At 43.6% G+C, this 21,696-nt stretch overlaps 1 protein-coding gene and 1 non-coding gene across 3 annotated transcripts in view; one reads left to right on the top strand and one right to left on the bottom strand.

Moving 5' to 3' along the window:
* Positions 1-21,696, bottom strand: part of LOC124613551 (bromodomain adjacent to zinc finger domain protein 1A) — a 161,424-nt gene that overhangs the window by 108,685 nt on the left and 31,043 nt on the right. For both annotated transcript variants that reach the window (XM_047142263.1, XM_047142264.1), the window contains 2 exons: positions 16,675-16,849; positions 16,378-16,555 (listed from right to left, as the gene is read on the bottom strand). In XM_047142263.1, coding sequence (XP_046998219.1) covers positions 16,378-16,555; positions 16,675-16,849 — 353 coding nt within the window. The remainder of the gene's footprint in view (positions 1-16,377; positions 16,556-16,674; positions 16,850-21,696) is intronic.
* Positions 9,141-9,215, top strand: Trnas-uga. Its single transcript has one exon. It is a non-coding gene; the product is annotated as a tRNA-Ser (tRNA).

The raw sequence follows: 21,696 nt of genomic DNA, 5'->3' as shown, positions 1-21,696 counted from the left end.
AGTTTTTCCAAGTTATAGGTTGTATGAACAATCAACACATTTTTCTGCAGAAGTACATCCAGCACGTGGGGTTGATCCCAAAGTTGTGTGTATAAATTTTGGTCTGCATTTGCAGGTTCTCACTGATGTCCTACTGATCGTCAGTATTTCAGCGCACCATCAAAGGAAGTTTGGACCTCTTCTCTTCAGCACTCACAGCACAGATACTATTCACCTGCTTTTTACTGTGCAAACTACTTTTGTTATTGAACATGTGTTGCATGAACAATGAAATTGTAGGAGGAGAGTGCAATGTTACTAACTGAAGAACAACAGTGGCAACCCTGTGTCACTGAAATATTTCCCCTGAGATTTTCAGTTTTTTTTATGTTGAAAATGGAAATTTTCCTGAATCAAATTTTGTTATATCAAAGAGCAAGTTCTTTTTTTTTAAATTAGTTTTTGAGTTGTCAAATCACTTCTTAGTGATTATTCCAAGTTAAACTGGGACTAAAAGCAAGATACACATGAAACTGATTTCTTCCCCAAGAAATAATCTTTGATTGAAGCACTTTAACAGTTACATAAGCAAAGTCAGCCTCTCAACCATATACAGACCAGCATTCTGGTACACTATCATCTGTTTCAAAACACTTGTGTAGCTCATGGAATTGACTAGCCAGTTCTGAATATGATATGCTTCCTTTTTGTTACAACATCAAATGATGTGCCATCACTGAGTCACTGGAGAACACAAAGACGACTGATAGAATTTTTATTTAATATAATGAATCGGAGTCTGCTCTAAACAAAGAAAAATGTAAAAGAATGCAGATGAATAGGAAAACAATCTTTTAACATTCAAATACAATATTAGTGGTTTATTGCCTGATGTATCCCAGCATAATGTTGTGCGATATGATGTGGAATGAGCACTTAGGGTCAGCAGTGGGGAATGTGAATACTAGGCTTCTGTTTATTGTCAGAATGTTAAGCAAGTGTATCTCATCTATTAAGGGGACCACTAGCGCAACCCATTCTTGGGTACTGCTCAAGAGACAACCTCAACCTCAACCTCACAAGGTCGGATTAAAGGAAGACACTGGAGCAATTCGGAAGCTTTCCTGCTTAATTTGTCATTAACCACGCAGTTCAATCAACACATGATTAACTCAAATGGGAACCCCTGGAGGGAAGAATACTTTCTTCTTGTGGCAGACTATAGAGGAAATTTACAAAACTGGGATTTTGCAGCTGATTGCAGAATGATTCTACTGCTGCCAATGTATATTTTACGTATGGACTGAGAAGATAAGAGAGATTAGGGCTTGTATGGAGTCATACAGACAGTCTTTTTTCCTCATTCCATTTGCAAGTGGAACAGGAAACGGAATTATTAATAGTGGTACAGGTGCACCCTACAATGCACAGGATGGTGGTTTGTGGAGTATGTACATAGATGTAAATGTAAAGGTTAACCAAAAGCTACCATCAATAATGTTATTGGTGAAAAGTTCTGCAAGTTCTGCAGTGGAAGAAAACAGAGCAAATATTTGTGTTGATAGCAAATTCACTTTTTTTTTTTAATTAGAACAGAGTCAAATCAAGTACCATATGCACTTTTCAAAATTAAATACATTTTAGAGCAAAATAATGGCGTAAGTACTTGGAAACATTTAGCAACAGCAGCAAACAAAGCCGCACGAGATATATTTATCACCAATTCTGTACTTATAAGTTCTTGGCATGCCTGGGAAGTTTAAGCAGATTGTAAATTGTGTTCTAAAGAGTTATGTGCCAAGTAAGTGGGTGAAGCAGGGCAGACCCACCATGGTTTAATAAATTCTAAGGCTGCTCAGGAAGCAGAGGCTATTGCACTCTCGGTTCAAAAGGGATCACACAAATGCCAACAAGTGAAGGTTAGTAGACACACACATGCATCTGTGAAAAGATCTATGCGCAAAACGTGCAACAACTGCCACCGTCACACCTTAGCAAAAGACCTGGCAGAGAGCTTGAGAAAATTCTGGTCTTATGTAAAATTGTTAAGCGAGTCTCAGGCTTCCATTCTCCCTTGTTGACCAGAAGTGAGAGCTGAAGTTTTAAGTCTCACATTTAGAAATTGTTCACACAGGAGAATCATGCAAACATACTGTCCTCCGACTATCAGACAGACTCCTGTATGGATGACACAGCAATAAACATCCCTGGTGTACAGAAATAAATGAAAGATTTGAAAGCAAATAAATCACCAGGACTGGATGGAATCCCAATTCAGTTTCACAAACAGTACTCTACAACACTGGCCCTTTACGTAGACTGCCTTTTTTTTGTGAATCTCTTGCCCAGCACAAAGACCCAAGCAAGTCGCGGGGTGCACAGGTGACTCTACAATACAAGAGTAAAAGAATGGACCTGCAAAATTACAGACCTAACTTCAGTTTTCTGCAGAATCCTTTAACATATTCTCAGTTCAAACATTGTAAACTTTCTTGAGACTGAGAAGCTTATATCCACAAATGAGCATGGCTTTAGAAAGAATTACTTGTGGCTAACTCAACTTGCCCTTTTCTCACATGATATACCGAGAACTATGAATGAAGGGAAAAGGCAGATTCCATATTTTTAGATTTCCGGAAAGCATTTGACACTGTGCCCCATTACAGACTGTTAACAAAGGTGCAAGTATACAGAATAAATTCACAGATATGTGGGTGGCTCAAAGACTTCTTAAGTTATAGAACTCAGTATGCTGTCATTTATGGCAAGAATTCATCAGAGACAAGGGCATAATCAGGAGTGCCCCACAGAAGTGTGATAGGAGAGCTGTTATTCTCTATATACATAAATGACTTGTCGGACAGGGTCGGCAGCAATCTGTGATTGATTGCTGACGACGCTGGGATGTTCAGTAAGCTGATGAAGTTGAGTAACTGTAGGAAGATACAAGATGAGTTAGATAAAATTTCCAGTTGGTGTGATGAATGGCAGCTGGCTCTTAAACGTGGAGGAATCTAACTTAATGCGGATGAGTAGGAAGAACAAACGCATTATGTTTGACTGAAATATTACTAGTGTCCTGCTCGACACAGTCAAGTTGTTTAAATATCTGAGCGTAATGTTGCAAATCAACATGAAATGGAATGAGCATGTGAGAACTGTGGTGGGGAAGGCAAATGGTCAACTCCAGTTTATTGGGAGAATTTTAGTAAAGAGTGGGTCACCTGTAAAGGAGATCACATATAGGACATTGGTGTGACCTATTCTTGAGTACTGCTGGAGTGTTTTGGATCGGTGTCAGAGCGTATAGAAGGAAGACATCAAAGCAATTGAGAGGCAGGCTGCTAGATTTGCTATTGGTGGGTTTGAACAACACTTAAGTGTTATGGATATATATATATATATTTTTTTTTTTTGTTTGTGGTTTTAGGGCGCAAAACTTCTATGGTCATTAGCGCCCAGCCCGTGACGTAGGAAACAGGAAAAAAATGAAATTTAAAATCAGCAGCAATGGGAACAAAGTCATAAAATTTGAGAAACTAAAGGCAGAAGGAATGCTTAAAAATCCACTATAAAAAGGGGTTGGTTGTCCCCAAAAAAAGCTTCAAATGACTGACGTCATTTCACTGTCACTAATAAACTGTAGAACGCGGTCGGCTGAGCGCGTGTCATCTGCTAAAATTGACGAAGATCAGGCGATAGCTGTAGACGGGAGCGTAACGGATTAAAATAGGGGAATTCAATTAAAAGGTGTCTGACCGTCCACAGCTGAGAGCAGTGGGGACAGAGTGGGGGAGGATCACCGCTTAAAAGATGTCGATGGCTAAAAAGACAGTGCCCTATCCGGAGTCTAGCTAAAATTACCCCCTCCCGACGACGAGTTCGGGAGGAAGAGGTCCAAGCACAAGGAAGGGCTTTCACTTCCCGCAATTTATTATGGGGAAGTGTTGACCAATGCGCATGCCATAAATGAGCAACTTGGCGACATAAACCGCTCCGGAGATCGGTAAACGGAAGAGACTGAATAGCTGGCCGAGGAAGAGAGACTGCAGCCTTGGCCGCTATATCGGCCGCCTCATTCCCACAGATACCAGCGTGTCCCGGGAGCCAGAGGAACGCCACTGAGACGCCCCCCAGGTGGAGCAAGCGCAGACAGTCCTGAATCCGGTGGACCAGAGGGTGCACAGGGTAAAGAGCTTGGAGACTTAGGAGAGAGCTGAGAGAATCTGAGCAGATTACGTACTGTATCCGCTGATGGCGGCGGATGTAGTGGACAGCCTGGAGAACAGCGTAAAGCTCCGCAGTATAAACCGAACACTGGTCGGGAAGCCGAAAGTGATTTGGGGTGTCGCCAACAATATAGGCACTCCCTACACCTAACGATGTTTTCGAGCCATCGGTGTAAATAAATGTGGCTTCCGTCATTTGTGCACATAGAGCAGCAAATGCCCGACGGTAAACAAGTGTAGGGGTACCATCCTTGGGAAATTGACATAGGTCTCTGAGCAAGTCGATCCGGGGACGGAGCCAAGGCGGTGCTGTACCCCAAGTTGTCAAGAAGGTTTTAGGAAAGCGGAAGGAAAGAGAATGGAGCAGTTGACGGAAGCGGACTCCCGGGGGTAGGAGGGAGGAGGAGCGGCCTGCATACCCGACATCAAAGGAGGCGTCGAAAAAAAAGGTCATGGGCTGGATTAGCAGGCATGGAAGACAGATGGCTAGCATAACGACTCAGAAGGACTGCCCGCCGATTGGACAGCGGAGGTTCAGCAGTCTCAGCATAAAGGCTTTCCACAGGGCTGGTGTAAAAAGCTCCAGACACTAAACGTAATCCACGGTGGTGGATAGAGTCGAGACGCCGAAGAATAGACGGCCGAGCAGAGGAGTAGACTATGCTTCCATAATCCAATTTCGAGCGCACTAAGGCGCGATAGAGGCGGAGAAGGACCACTCGGTCCGCTCCCCAGGAGGTACCATTCAGGACACGGAGGGTGTTAAGGGAACGCAGACAGCGAGCCGAAAGATAGGAAACGTGGGAGGACCAGCACAGTTTTCTGTCAAACATAAGACCCAAGAATTTAGCGACGTCGGAAAACGGAAGGTTGATAGGACCTAGATGTAAGGAGGGCGGAAGAAACTCCTTACGTCGCCAAAAATTAACACAAACGGTCTTACTGGGTGAGAAACGGAAGCTGGTTTCGATGCTCCACGAGTGGAGGCGATCGAGACATCCTTGAAGACGTCTTTCAAGAAGGCTGGTCCGTTGAGAGCTGTAGTAGATCGCAAAATCGTCCACAAAGAGGGAGCCCGAGACATCAGGAAGGAGACAATCCATAATTGGATTAATGGCGATGGCAAACAGTACAACACTCAGCACGGAGCCCTGGGTACCCCGTTTTCTTGGGAGAAAGTACGGGAGAGAGTAGTGTTCACCCGCACCCTAAATGTGCGCTCTGCCATAAATTCGCGAAGAAAAAGGGGCAGCCGGACTCGAAAGCCCCAAGAGAACAGTGTGCGGAGGATGCCTGTCCTCCAACAGGTATCGTATGCTCTCTCCAGATCAAACAATATTGCTACTGTTTGGCGTTTCCGGAGAAAATTGTTCATGATATAAGTGGAGAGAGCAACAAGATGGTCAACGGCAGAACGATGCTTTCGGAATCCGCATTGGGCTGGTGTTAAAAGACTGCGGGATTCCAGCCACCAAGCTAAACGGTAATTCACCATACGCTCCAAAACCTTACAGACACTACTCGTGAGAGAAATGGGGCGATAGCTAGAGGGGAGATGTTTGTCCTTTCCAGGTTTTGGAACGGGAACGACAATAGCTTCCCGCCATCGCCTGGGAAAGGTACTGTCGGTCCAAATTCGATTATAAAGGCGAAGGAGGTAACGCAGGCTATGGGGTTGATAAATGCAGCAACATTTGGACATGGATACCATCCGGTCCTGGGGCGGAGGAGCGAGAAGAAGAGACGGCATGTTGGAGTTCCCGCATTGAGAAAACAGTATTGTAGCTTTCATGATTTTGAGAGGAGAAAGCAAGATGTCGCACTTCCGCTGCACGTTTCTTCGGGAGAAATGCTGGCGGGTAATTTGAAGAGCTCGAAATCTCAGCAAAGTGCTGACCCAATGAGTTAGAAATTGCAACGGTGTCCACTAAGGTATCATGCGCGACAGTGAGCCCAGAGACCGGGGAGAAACTAGGCGCGCCTGAGAACCGTCGAAGCCGACTCCAAACTTCCGAGGAGGGAGTGAAGGTGTTAAATGAGCTAATAAAGAATTTCCAGCTTGCCTTCTTGCTATCGCGGATGACGCGACGGCATCGCGCACGGAGCTGCTTATATCGGATACAGTAGGCCAAAGTTGGATGGTGACGGAAAATGCGAAGAGCACGTCGCCGCTCACGTATTGCGTCACGGCATGCCTCGTTCCACCAAGGAACTGGGGGGCGCCGGGGCAATTCGGAGGTGCGTGGTATTGAACGTTCCGCAGCTGTGAGAATAACGTCGGTAACATGTGTGACCTCATCATCGACGCTGGGAAAGCGACGGTCATCGAATGTCGCTAGAGACGAAAAAAGTGTCCAATCGGCTTGGGCAAACTTCCAGCGTCGCGAGCGCATATATGGCAGTTGAGGCTGCAGTCTAAGAATACATGGAAAGTGGTCACTCGAGTGTGTATCATCAAGGGCGAACCATTCGAAGCACCCAGCTAGCGGAACAGTACCGACCGCAAGGTCCAAATGAGATAAATTTGTCGTGGAGGCAGACAAAAATGTGGGGACCCCAGTGTTGAGGCAGACTAGATCCGCTTGGTGGAAGACGTCTAGCAATAGTGAGCCACGTGGACAAGGATGTGGAGATCCCCAAAGCGGGTGGTGGGCACTGAAGTCCCCAACCAGCAAATAGGGGGGTGGAAGCTGATCAGGAAGATGAAGGAGATCAGCTCGTGCCATTGGTGTGGACGATGGAATGTATACCGTACAAAGAGAGAACGTGTATCCAGAAAGGGAAAGACGGACGGCGACAGCTTGGAAGGAACTGTTTAAGGGGATTGGGTGATAATGGAGAGTATCATGGAGCAGAATCATGAGTACTCCATGGGCTGGAGTGCCTTCAACAGAGGGGAGGTCATATCGGACGGACTGAAAATGAGGGAGAACAAAGCGGTCATGGGGACGCTGCTTTGTTTCCTGAAGACAGAAGATGACCAGCGAGTAGGATCGTAAGAGGATCGACAATTCATCCCGATTGGCTCGAATGCCGCGGATATTCCAGTGGATAATGGACATAGGGGAACAGAAAATGGAGGAACGTGACCAAGGGTGCTGTCAACTCAACGACTGCTCAGAGCTTGCGACCGACAGCATGGAATGGCATTCAGTCGAAGGCAGAAGATCCTGATCCATAGGTTGGTCAGGAGCAGCTCCTGCCACCAACGATCGGCCAGTTGACCGGCCACCAGCAGTGCGCCTCGGCGACACAGAAGACGGCCGAGCGCAATTCCGCCAGAGGAAGCAGCGTGGTCACCCATACAGTTGATGCAGCGAGGGGATGGAGGTGGACAAGCACCCTCATGGGCATCCTTGCCACACGTAACACATTTGGCCAGATTGGAACAGGACTGGCTGGTGTGATTGAACCGCTGACATCGATGGCAACGCGTAGGGTTTGGGACATAAGGGCGAACGGAAATTATCTCATAGCCTGCTTTGATTTTTGATGGGAGTTGAACTTTGTCAAATGTCAAGAAGACAGTGTGGGTTGGAATGATGTTCGAGTCAACCCTTTTCATAACCCGATGAACAGCCGTGACGCCCTGGTCAGACAGGTAGTGCTGAATTTCTTCGTCAGACAATCCATCGAGTGAGCGGGTATAAACGACTCCACGCGAGGAATTTAAGGTACGGTGCGGTTCCACCCGGACAGGGAAGGTGTGGAGCAGAGAAGTACGCAGCAATTTTTGAGCCTGGAGGGCACTGTGTGTTTCTAACAACAGGGTGCCATTCCGTAATCTGGAACAAGACTTTACAGGACCCGCAATTGCGTCGACACCTTTCTGAATAATGAAAGGGTTGACCGTGGAAAAGTCGTGACCTTCGTCAGACCGAGAAACAACAAGGAACTGTGGCAACAATGGAAGAACCATCTGTGGCTGAGACTCAGTGAACTTACGTTTGTGAGCAGACATAGTGGAAGGTGAGGAAACCATTGCCGAAGAATCCCCCATGATTACCGGCGTCTCCGATGGCGCGCTCCTCCCTTGTGGGGGCCCTCACCGAGGGCACACCCGCCTTAGGTGATTGTTCACACCTCAGGTCACACCTCCCGACAAACGGACGGAGGGACCAATCGGCACTTTCGGAAGGTATCAGCTCGGGTAATCACCCCTCCCTGGGCCTGGCCGTTACCAGGGGGTACGTACGTGTCCTACCTGTCTACCCGGGGTGGGGAATTACGCGTTACCCCGTCACCGGCTACGCATGGAAGTGCATGGGTCGGCCTTCAGACACGCACAGGGAGGAAAAAAGAGAAAGGGAAAGGAAAGAAGAGGGGGGTCTCAAACGCCGCAGCGGAGAAAAGGGCAAGGAGAAGAGGGAAGGAAAAGGGAAGGACAGAGGAAGGACGAGGACTTGCACATGTAGAAAGCAAGGAATTTGGAACAGTTTCGAGCGTCCGTCTCCGGACGTAGGCACAAACCATACTCCCAGAGGGGGAGAAAGGGAAGGAAAGAGCCAGAGGTGAGGGGGGGGGGGGGGGGCAAGATGGGGGATGGCGAGGGATGCGGAAAGGGAAGGGAAGGTATGCAGCCCGGAAAGGAAGGAGGGCCACATTAGCTCGGGGTCCCGTGCTCGCTACGCACGTGTCCACAAAAGAGATGTGGACCCCCTGGGGGGGGGGGGGGGGTGTTACGGAGATGCTTCGGTGTCTCAAATGGGAATCACTGGAGGGAAGGGGACATTCTTTTTGAGAAACACTATTGAGAAACACTATTGAGAAAATTTAAGAGAACCAGCATTTGAAGCTGAAACTTCCTGGCAGATTAAAACTGTGTGCCGGACCGAGACTCGAACTCGGGACCTTTGCCTTTCGCGGGCAAGTTTGGAAGGTAGGAGACGAGGTATTGGCAGAAGTAAAGCTGTGAGGACGGGGCGTGAGTCGTGCTTGGGTAGCTCAGTTGGTAGAGCACTTGCCCGTGAAAGGCAAAGGTCCCGAGTTCGAGTCTCGGTCCGGCACACAGGTTTAATCTGCCAGGAAGTTTCATATCAGCGCACACTCCGCTGCAAAGTGAAAATCTCATTCAGTATTTGAAGCTGATTACCAAATGCTTCTACTGCTGCCAACATACAATGTGCGGAAGTACCACGAAGATAAAATAAGAGAAATCAGGGCTCATATGGAGGCACAGAGACAGTAATTTTTCCCTCACTCTATTTGTGAGTAGAACAGGAAAGGAAATGACAAGTAGTGGTACAGGGTACCCTCTGCCATGTACCGTACAGTGGCTCGTGGAGTACCTATGTAGATAAACACCTAGATGTAGAACTACATCGTTACCATCATCTGTCACTATACCATGTCACTGGGCGAGAACCTCAGTAAATAGAAACTTCCCAAGTCCACACTCTGAACAACTATCACTGGAATGTAATACAAGTTGACTTTGATCGCAGAACTCATCATGTTTCAAACCAAATTTTCTTCACTCTATGGTGATTGTTCAGTAAGCTTGAGACCGCGAGGAAGTCGGCAAAGCACTACTTCGCACTGAAACTACAAGAGTCGTTCCGAAAGAATTGCCTCCTATTTTTAGTCATAGAAACTACAGGAGATAAATAAATTACAACACCGCCACTAAATAGAGCAATATTTCAGCTACAGACTATTATTTTTCCACAGTCACCACCATTCGCTATGCACTTTTGCCAACGATGAACCAGAGTTGCATGCCGTGCATGTAAAAATCTGAACCAGCTGAGACCACCACTTCCTTACAGCTTTGACAACAGCATCCGAGTCTTGAATATGTTCGCCACACAGTCCATCTTTCAGAGGCCCAAAGAGATGGAAGTCTGAAGGCGCTATCCCAGGACTGCTCGGTGGATGTGGTAAGACAGTCAACCCGAATTGTGCAGCGAGTTGCGTGGTCGCAAAACTGGTGGAGATCTGACGTTATCATGTTGCAGGTGAAAGTTGATCTTCTTCTCTGGCCGTATCCTGCAAATTTGGGCTTTCTGTTTAGTCAGTGTTGTCTTGTAGTGTGCTGAATTGACAGTTATTCCAGGCTCCAGGACATCCAAAAGAATCACATCCTGGCTATCCCAAAAGACTGTGCACGTCAGTTTGACTGCAGATGACTGTGTATTGAATTTCTTCTTTGCTGGAGAATTCACAGTAGCCATTCCATGGACTGTCTTTTGGATTCCGACTTGTAGTGGTGACACCACTTTTCATTTCCAGTGACAATGCTATTCAGAAAATTGCCACTTTCAGCTTCATATTGGTCCAGCAGGTCCCAACAAATTTCCATTTGACGAGTTTTTTGTACTTCCGTAAACATCCACAGGACCCATCTCGCACAGACTTTGCGATAACCAAGGTGGTCCAACGTTGTTTCCAAGGCATTACAGCCAACATTCAGCTTTGCACACCGTTCTCTGCTTGTTATCCACTGATCAGCATGCATGATTTGAATGAGGAATTCAATCACACATCGCTGTTTTATATGCATGTTCATATCAGACTCCATTTTGGAACACCACTCTGCTAGTGCATCTAAGACAGAGCAGCGGAACAACCAGCAAATGAAAGAGGAAGGTTCGAGCAATAGCACTACATCAACAACATCTGGTGCAGACATCCAAAGTCACCACAAAAGAATAGGAGACATTACTTTCGGAACGACCCTCATAGTATAAAAGACTGAAATCTGAGTATTTAATGCTGATCTACAAAATAAAAGTATTCAGATAAAGATACATGTTTATATTACTGAACTGAGAAAACAACTTTTGCATTTTTGCAATGAATAATTCACAATTATATCACAAATTCTCAAGCATACATTCTACATCTACACCTGTGCTCTTCAAGTCATCTTATGGGGCATGGTGGAGGGTCACTTCACTCTTTCTTGCTCGAGTAGCCATTAATAAGCCTCTGTGCAACCTCAAATCTCTCCAATTTTACTTTCATGCTATTTTTGTGAGATACACATAGGAAGATACAATATATTCGGTGACTCTTCTAATGAATGCACGCACTCAAAATTTTAACAGTAAACCACATGATGATGCAAAATGGCTCTCTTGTACTGTCTCCCACTGAAATTGGCTGAGCATCTCTGTTACATTTTTGTACTTACTAAATGAACCTGTGGCTTAATGTGCTGCCCCTCTTTGGATCTTCTCTGTTTTCTTATTGATCATATCTGGTACAGAGCCAAGTCGTTACACTCGCAATATTCAAAGACTGGTCAAACAGTGGTTTTGTAAGTTACCGCCTAAGTGTGAGGACTACCCTTCACGAGGATTCCTCGAATGACTGACTGTCATATGCAATTAGTTTTATGTGGTCGTTCCACTTTAAATCACTTCACACATATAGTCCCAGATGTTTAATAGATGTGAATGCTTCCAGAAATTTTCTGAAATTATGTAACAATAAAGTAATGGGCCTTTCTGCCTACCTGCGAGCAAATAGGTTCATTTGTTTATGTTGAGGATCAACTGTTAATTCCTGTGTCACGTGTCTCCATACATTTCACTACAATTTTCTAGCATTACTATTTCTGTGTACATATGTCTGTAAAAAGACGTTGTTCACTAGGTCTTTTATACACATATCCCCATGAAAAGTAATGGTGGTGTAACACTGGCCTGACATGTGCACAAAGTTTCTTTTACATCTGAAGATTTCTCTCTGTTAAGAATGACGTATGATGTTTGGGAGGAACTCTTCAATCCAGCTGCAAACCTAGTCTAATATTCCATAAGGGATACTGATTTTGAGGCCGAGAGCCCACCACCAAATACGAAGACTCTCCATGTCTGCAAGCACGTCTGAGGCTGACATGATCCTGCCATCAATATTACAATTACTCCATGCATTTCTTCACTCCAACTTTCATGATTCCTTAACTGATTGTTTCTAAAGCAGACTCTCAGTTATTTGAAACAACATGACTCAATAGATCTATTTCTGTTAGTGAACAATTCAACTTCCCTCAAAAGCTCTCATAATTCACAAAGTTTTTCAAAACTTTCTCATTTTTATAGAAAATTAAATTCCCTGAGAAGTCCCTATTTTCCAGGTTTTTCAGACACCTCACCTTGTTGAATACATATCTCTCAGATGTTTTTGGGGGCAAAGAGATCCACAGTACAAAATGCAGAACAAAATGATATATGAGATGTATGCCTGGTTGGAAATTGGAAAACAAAAAACTCAAAGGTTCAACTGAGGTTGCAAAAAGATGATAAATTCATAAGATGTGAACGGAGCGAAGACGCACAAGCTTTTGTGTCTCTTTTTAATAACAAGAGACTAGCACAAAAGATGTTCTTTAAAGCAAGTGAAGACCAATACATATCAATTGTGTATAATAATATTAAATTAAAAATATATATTATGTATTCATTCTCGTGCCCTATGTTCATGACAGTTTTAACTACACTGTCATAGATTTAACACACACTTATTTTAGGAGTTTCTGATGTAACAAAAAATAAAAAATAAAATATTTAGCCATGCCACTATTTCCCCCCCAACAATCCAAACAGCAAATTTTATCAAATGGGTAATGTCACAGTACATTTTACATTCATTAATTGGATTTTAATTATGTCATCTTCGTGTGTGTGTAAATGGCAGCATTTCTTCAGGTTACATTGCACGTAGGTTATTAGTGACCCAGTTTCACATTGCCTCGTCAACTGCAATGACACGTACGCAAAAAGTGTCAACTGAAAAATGTGCAAGTTTTGGAATACTTGTAAGGCAAGCTGGAGCTGCAATTCGGTTACAAAAAAAGCGCATTACCATCAGACATTTCAGTCTTACACAATAGTTCAGGCTCCTACTCCCTCCCTAAGCCATTTTCGTTGCTTCATTAACTTTTTTCTGTTTTTACTTTTGAATGCATTACGGGAACAGCAGTGATCAATGTCTTATAAATAATTACTATTAAAAACAGTCTTGATCACTATTTATTTAACAAGGTGACCGGTTTCGACCACTACTGTGGTCATCTTCAGACCATTGAGTAGGAATCTCTTTCTGTTGGAGATTCTCCAACAGAAAGAGGTTCCTACTCAATGGTCTGAAGATGACCACAGTAGTGGTCGAAACCGGTCACAGTCTTGATCACTATTTATTTAACAAGGTGACCGGTTTCGACCACTACTGTGGTCATCTTCAGACCATTGAGTAGGAATCTCTTTCTGTTGGAGATTCTCCAACAGAAAGAGGTTCCTACTCAATGGTCTGAAGATGACCACAGTAGTGGTCGAAACCAGTCACTTTGTTAAATAAATCGTGATCAAGACTGTTTTTAATAGTAATAATTTTTCTGTTTGCACGAACGGCTGATAACGAGCAAAGTATGCTTGAAATGCACTGCAATATATTAAATTAAACATCAAATAAATAAGTGTGACTGGTAACAGAAAAAATATCAATTTCATATCGTGGCTATAGCTATTGTTGTGTGTTTGGCAACCTAAGTGCCAATAATTAGTGCAAAAAGAAAACAATACTACAGCATTCACATACTGCGCTCATTCTCTTATGTTTTCTTATGATCCCTACAGTGTGAATTGTTCACAGAAAACCAGTAAATGTCAGCAATCAATGGCAAATCCTCTGTTACTGCTCTTTTGCTTGTGATTGGTGCCATTTGCTCAGTGTAAACGAAGCTTGAGAATGTCTACCACCATCCTTGGCATGAATAAAAAGGATGCCCCTTCATAAAAAAAAAAAAAGGAAATGTGGAGAGACTTTGTAGCTTCTTGTCTGGATAGTCCAATTCTACTGCTATGAGAAGAACTGAGAACTATTACTTTACAATATATCAAGCACTCATTCTTTGAATTCAGTTGAGGAAAGTACCCCTTCAGTGAATAACTTTATTACAGAGTGGTACTCAATTTTTCACATGACCAATAAGGTATCCAAACTACTGTCTTCAGTAAACTTATGCATATTACAGTTGTCAGCAGAGCTATAGTTGCAGCACAGATTTCACATTAAGACATTTGTGACATCACAAAATTAGCATAATTAAACAATGGAATATCCAGGATGAAATACTAAGCTTAGCATCTGGAGAGAGCAGTCCTGTGTGTGCCAGTTGTTTTGTAAATGTGTGAGGGTTCTACTTCTGAAGAAGAACTTCATTCAAAAGCTGAAAATATTTATAGTGCTCTTTTTCATTGCATTTTTTTAAATATCAGTCAGGAACTTTTTGACCCTCTCTCATAAGTACAGGTAATAGGGAAGGGGGAGGGAAGGGTGGGAGAAGATGCTCATATCAACCTGTTTTATAAGTTATATATCTAAAAACAAAGATGATGTGACTTACCAAATGAAAGTGCTGGCAGGTCGACAGACACACAAACAAACACAAACATACACACAAAATTCAAGCTTTCGCAACAAACTGTTGCCTCATCAGGAAAGAAGGAAGGAGAGGGAAAGACGAAAGGATGTGGGTTTTAAGGGAGAGGGTAAGGAGTCATTCCAATCCCGGGAGCGGAAAGACTTACCTTAGGGGGAAAAAAAGGACGGGTATACACTCGCACACACACACATATCCATCCACACATATACAGACACAAGCAGACATATTTAAAGACAAAGAGTTTGGGCAGAGATGTCAGTCGAGGCAGAAGTGCAGGGGCAAAGATGTTGTTGAATGACAGGTGAGGTATGAGTGGCGGCAACTTGAAATTAGCGGAGATTGAGGCCTGGTGGATAACGGGAAGAGAGGATATATTGAAGAGCAAGTTCCCATCTCCGGAGTTCGGATAGGTTGGTGTTAGTGGGAAGTATCCAGATAACCCGGACGGTGTAACACTGTGCCAAGATGTGCTGGCCGTGCACCAAGGCATGTTTAGCCACAGGGTGATCCTCATTACCAACAAACACTGTCTGCCTGTGTCCATTCATGCGAATGGACAGTTTGTTGCTCGTCATTCACACATAGAATGCGTCACAGTGTAGGCAGGTCAGTTGGTAGATCACGTGGGTGCTTTCAAACGTGGCTCTGCCTTTGATCGTGTACACCTTCCGGGTGACAGGACTGGAGTAGGTGGTGGTGGGAGGGTGCATGGGACAGGTTTTACACTGGGGGGCGGTTACAAGGGTAGGAGCCAGAGGGTAGGGAAGGTGGTTTGGGGATTTCATAGGGATGAACTAACAGGTTACGAAGGTTAGGTGGACGGCGGAAAGACACTCTTGGTGGAGTGGGGAGGATTTCATGAAGGATGGATCTCATTTGAGGGCAGGATTTGAGGAAGTCGTATCCCTGCTGGAGAGCCACATTCCGAATCTGATCCAGTCCCGGAAAGTATCCTGTCACAAGTGGGGCACTTTTGTGGTTCTTGTGTGGGAGGTTCTGGGTTTGAGAGGATGAGGAAGTGGCTCTGGTTATTTGCTTCTGTACCAGGTCGGAAGGGTAGTTGCGGGATGCGAAAGCTGTTGTCAGGTTGTTGGTGTAATGCTTCAGGGATTCCGGACTGGAGCAGATTCGTTTGCCACGAAGACCTAGGCTGTAGGGAAGGGACCGTTTGATGTGGAATGGGTGGCAGCCGTCGTAATGGAGGTTCTGTTGCTTGTTGGTGGGTTTGATGTGGACGGACGTGTGAAGCTGGCCATTGGACAGGTGGAGGTCAACATCAAGGAAAGTGGCATGGGATTTGGAGTAGGACCAGGTGAATCTGATGGAATCAAAGGAATTGAGGTTGGAGAGGAAATTCTGGAGTTCTTCTTCACTGTGAGTCCAGATCATGAAGATGTCATCAATAAATCTGTACCAAACTTTGGGTTGGCAGGCCTGTGTAACCAAGAAGGCTTCCTCTAAGCGACCCATGAATAGGTTGGCGTACGAAGGGGCCATCCTGGCACCCATGGCTGTTCCCTTTAATTGTTGGTATGTCTGGCCTTCAAAAGTGAAGAAGTTGTGGGTCAGGATGAAGCTGGCTAAGGGAATGAGGAAAGAGGTTTTAGGTAGGGTGGCAGGTGATCGGCGTGAAAGGAATAAGTTAGTTGAAATTACAGTAAATATTCAAGTTGTTCCTAGCTCTTTGGTTAGAGCTTCCGGGAGGCGCCGAAGACATAACTCCTACCCACAAATGAAATAGAGGTGAATATAATTAGCTCCAAACCAAAAGTAACTTACCAGCTACTTCTTGCTCTGTTAGTGCTCTTTCCAGCAATTCAAATGTCACACCATAAGGGAAGAAATTTTTTGTTGCTATAACTTGTCCAAATGAATGGAAAAACTCTAGCACAGTAAGAAAGTCTCCAAAATTTTCGTGTGGTATACAACAGTTTACTTCTATAGGTGATGGCATAACCTGAAAAATAACATAATTAGCAACTTATATGGGAAGTTTTTCTGTCTACTGATATACTTGCAACAGCTAACGTATATTGCATGTAGAAGTAATGACATTAACTATCAGTTATAATCTACCTTCAGATCTTCTAACTCCAAATCCTCTCGACGACGATTCCACTCCTTCACGAATTTCTCAAAGTGTAATTTATCTTCTTTCCTCTTTTCTTTTATTTTCATTCTTTCTTCTAGTTGCCTTTGTTTTTCTTCCAGAGTCTTCTCCTTAAGCTTTGGTCGTCTTTCTTCGTTTAATCTAGGCAGAATTTGAGTAAATTACTTATCACAGATACATAAATAATACAACAGAAACAGTGCCATTTTTGAGGCAGACCTAAAAGTAAGACTGCAGGACTTCTAATTATATGTGACTGGCCCTACATGTCTGTTTGCAAAGGCAATGCATTAACATATGGAGATGCTGCACGAAGAAACAACCATGGCTATCTCACAGCAGCTGTTGGCAAGACCCACTGGGGACAGAAAACCTGTCCTCCTCAAGGATTTTACGAGCCTTGTCAGGACACAGATAGAAACATGACACCAAGTAATGTAAATATAACAGTGATCAGTTTTCATCCTAGTTACCTGCAGATTTTTAAGTCTGAACATTCAGTGTCCAAGAAATACATCAAAAGAACTTGAGAAAGCAATGAGTGGTGCACTGCTGCAGACATTTTTGAACTATCAAACAACAGAAAATCCAGGATAGATTAATCACAATATTATTAAAAGGACAAATTGCTACACATCATATAGTAGAGATACTGAGTTGCAAATATGCACAACAAAAAGATTGCTAAACAAATAAGCTTTCGGACAAAAGGTCTTCTTCTGAAATAGATAACACACACCTTCACGCAAATGCAACTCACATGCAAGACCACAATCTGAGGCTGCCGAGGCTAGACTGTGAGCAACTACACATGACAGGAAAAGCAATCTGTGTGGTTAGGGTAAGGAGGAAGCTGGGGGCGGTGAATGATAGCAGGGTATGGGTGGGGAGAGGGAGCGATAGCAGATTAGGTTTAGATGTGGGGGACAGTAAAGTGCTGCTCGTGGTTGCATAGAGAGACATGGTCGGGAGAGGGAAGGGCAGTGAGGCGCAGCAGACACTATGTTAAAGGCTCGACAGTGGGGGAGGGAGGGGGGGGGGGGGAGAAGGAGAGAAGTAAAGAGAGAGTGGATGTGTTGTCGCAATAGAGGGCTGTGAATGCTGGTGTGGGAGCAGGGAAGAGGATAGGTGGATGAAGGACAATGACTAGGGAAGGTTGAGGCCAGGAGGATTACAGGAATTTTGGATATATTGCAGGGAGAGATCCCATCTGTGCAATTCAGAAAAACTGGTGTCGGTAGGAAGGATCCACATGGCGCAAGCTATGAAGCAATCACTGAAGTGAAGAATGTTGTGTGGTCCAGATGTTTCCAGGGCACAGTTTGTTGGTGGCCATTCATGCAAATATACACCTTGGTTGTCATGCCCACACTGAACTCAGTACAGTGGATGCTGCTTAGCTTGTAGATCACACGACTGGTTTCACAGGTAGCCCTGCTCTTGATGAGACTGATGATACGCTTCTGAACGAACTGGAGTAGGTAGTGGTAGGAGGACGTATGGGAACGGTTTTGCATCTAAGTCTATTACAGGTATATGAAACACGAGACAAGGGGGTTGGGAAGCAGGGACAAAGTAAAGATGGAAGAGGATGTTGTACAGGATCGGTGCGCAGTGGAATACCACTTTGGGAGGCATGGGAAGGTTGGGCATCCCCCAATTCGGGACATGACTAGAGGTGGTCAAAACCCAGGTGGAAAATGTGACTCAGTTGTTACAGTTCCAGGTACTACTGAGTCACAACGTAAATGCTCCTTTGTAGCTGAACAGTGGGACTTTGTGGGGTGGTGGGTGACTGGAGAGATAATGCATACGAGATGTGTTTCCATACAAGGTTGCGAGAGTAATTTCAGTCTGTAAAGACCTCAGTGAGACCCTTGGTATATTGCGAGAGGGACTGCTCATCCTACAGATGCGACAGCCACGCGTGGCTAAGCTGTATGGAAGGGACTTCTTTTGTTGTGGAATGGATGGCAGCTCATGGTCGGTAGGTTTGAAATGGAGATAGGTACAGATGTAGCCATCTTCGAGATGGAGGGAGAAGTAGAAACCACAAATACTGATTTAGGCTCATCAGACCATGATGCTCTTGTCCTCAAAATTTCCTAGACAACACTGAATGAGATAAAAGCACACTCTATGTATAAAATAACTATCTCTACAGACAATTATGTAAACTTTGTCACATCCTAAGCAATGTGTCCTGGGTGAAAGTGTTGTCCCAGACAAGTACAGATGATGCATATAATTCTCTCTTTTCAATCTTCATACGGTATTTCAAGACCTGCTTTCCAAAGAATCTATCAAGAATCAGGTCCCATGATAACACACAGGCAAGTTCCTGAATCACATTTGGCATTATAAACTCTTGTATAAATAAAAAAAGATCAACTTTTCACATGAAAACATCCACAAAACCAAGATTTAGATAATGTGTTAAGAATTACGAAAGTTAACAATTACAAAAAGGTTTATTAAAAAGTAATCACTAAAGCATAATTTCTGGCTGTTGACAGCTTAATAAGGCAGTCTACTAAGAATTCAAAAGCTGTCTTGGGAACAGTAAAGACAAACTGGTAAGAGGTGTGAAGAATAGGATGTAATTCTCAAAACAGCACAAAGTTTTGGTATTAAAAAAAGAAAATGTTTCAAATTATATAAACAGTTATGAACAACTTCATTAAGCTCAAAATTCATAAATCAAGAAAACATAGAATGTTCAAAAGTAGCTTGTAGCATGGAGGTGGAACCTATAAACAAACATGAAGTGCTAGAAAGCTTGAGGCAGGAACAAGTGGAGTGCTCCCATCAGTCATAATGAGGACTGCTCCACAGATTCAAAGGTCTTTAGCACAAACTGACAACTTATCTTTTAGTGAAAGAATGTTTCCAGAAAGCTTAAAAATATCAAAGTGAAGTCAGTATTTAATAACAGCACCAAGTGGCCAATATCACTCTTTCCGCCATTGTCCAAAATACTAGAAAAAATTCTGAAGCACTGGATCAATAAATGCTTCAGCAACCATAAGTTACCAAACAGTAATCAGCATGACTTTCAGGCACATAAAAAAGAAACAACAGTAATGTGCTTCACTGAACAAATAATCTACCCAAAGCATTTATTACTGTCAATCATCGCATCCTTTTAGAAAAATTGGAATCACTAGATATTCAATGGTCTGGCAAAAAGTGATTTGAGGCACACATACAAAACCAAACACAGATTACAGGACTAATGTCATCTTATTTCAATAACAAAATCAGTTTAGTTTCAGATGCAAAAAATGGAAATGTATGTACCCCGAGGCAGTATTGTAAGACTCAGAATTTTTCTTCACTACACAAATGATATGTGCACCCCAAATAGTGCAGCCAATGCATGCTATTCACACAGGACACTACTGTGATAAGTGTACCAAAGCATTTTCTCCATACACCTACTGATAAAGTCCTTGAGCATATCTGCTCTTGGTTAAATGCAAACAGATTGACATTAAATGTAAATAAAACAAATTATATGCAATTTGAGGAAGAACATCAAAATGTAAACCTAGATCTGGTGTTTTGACAAACCCATGGACAGAGTAACAGGTCAAAATTGCTGGGGATTCATGTTGACGAAAACTTAAATTTTAATGACCATGTGATAAAACCTGTGTAGTAACTCAACTCTGTTTGTTTTGCTCTAAGAATTATCATAAACATTTACAGCTCTGAAGGGGCCAGGATGGCATACAGTGGTTTATTTTTAGTCTCTTGCAACATACGGAATAATATTTTGGTGTTCACCACTTGCTGTCTAAAACAATCTTTTTTGTAACAGAAGAAGGCTATTCGAATAACACACATCCCTCCACAGACACTGCTAAACTATATTCAGAAAGCTTAAAATACTAACAATACCTTCACTGTACACAGGGTCCACCTTTAAGTGTTTCCAACAAGTGCAGGCTTCCATAATTACAATATCCAAAGTAGCATGTACCCCACACACAGTGAACGAACACAAAGACATGAGAGCAATCTCAGTATTAAACTTTGCAACAGACTGTCAGCGTGCATCAGATAGTTGCAAGATGAAAATAAATTTACAGCAAAATTTTTAAAAATAGTCTTCTGGAACAATCCTTTACTCAGTAAGTGACTGTGCTGACAGGTAACAATTTTTGTGGTATTGTTTGTATTAGCCAAAACTGAAAATACAGTCTTTTGAATCGACATTTTCATAACATTTCCAAGTATGACAGAAATCTGTTGTCTTATGTAAAACCTTTACTGAATCATTACTGTGAAAAAAGGAAAGGCCTATGAAGATTGGTTGGTTGAATTATTAAAGGAACCAAAATACTAGGACGCCAGTCCTTTTTCCTCTTACAAACAGGTCTGCATGACTGTAGATGAAATAGCTTACCACACAACACCCAGGGGGAGAAAACCTCAAGGTCTACGAAAGATCAATGAAGGTGAAGGCGAGATAAGAGACAAAAAGAGGAAATGGAGGAAGAAAGTCAGGTGCTCCGTCTATGGAGCAGCCGGAAGCCTCCAGAGAGCAAAGTACAATCAGCCGACATACTTTCACCAGCCCTCGCCACATACCAGAGGTACTCCATTCAGAAACTGCCTAGGAAATACTAGCAACACGGACAGGGCAAGAGAAGCACAGAGGGACAACAGAAGACAAGTCTAACAGACCAGGTGAGAGGGGGGAAGAAGAGTAAAAGAGCAGGTTGGGTTAGGACCGGGCTGGACCACCAAGCCCAGATGACCATAGCCCAGCCTGAGCAGATGAGGCAGCAGTGTTCTGCCAAACCCTCGATGGGTCCCTTCACAGATTAAATGTAGAACTAAATCAGCCACTGAGGTATTGTCTCCTAATACCAGGGGTAGTGAGCCACGAATATTAAGAGTCCACTGCAGGGCAGTGAAGTTGGAACAATCTAGCAAAATGTGGACCACCGTCAAAAGGGAACCACAAAGACAGTGGGATG

Source organism: Schistocerca americana, chromosome 4 (genome assembly GCF_021461395.2).
Source record: "Schistocerca americana isolate TAMUIC-IGC-003095 chromosome 4, iqSchAmer2.1, whole genome shotgun sequence".
Taxonomy (NCBI): Eukaryota; Metazoa; Arthropoda; class Insecta; order Orthoptera; family Acrididae; genus Schistocerca; species Schistocerca americana.
This window is presented reverse-complemented; position numbering and strand designations above follow the sequence as displayed.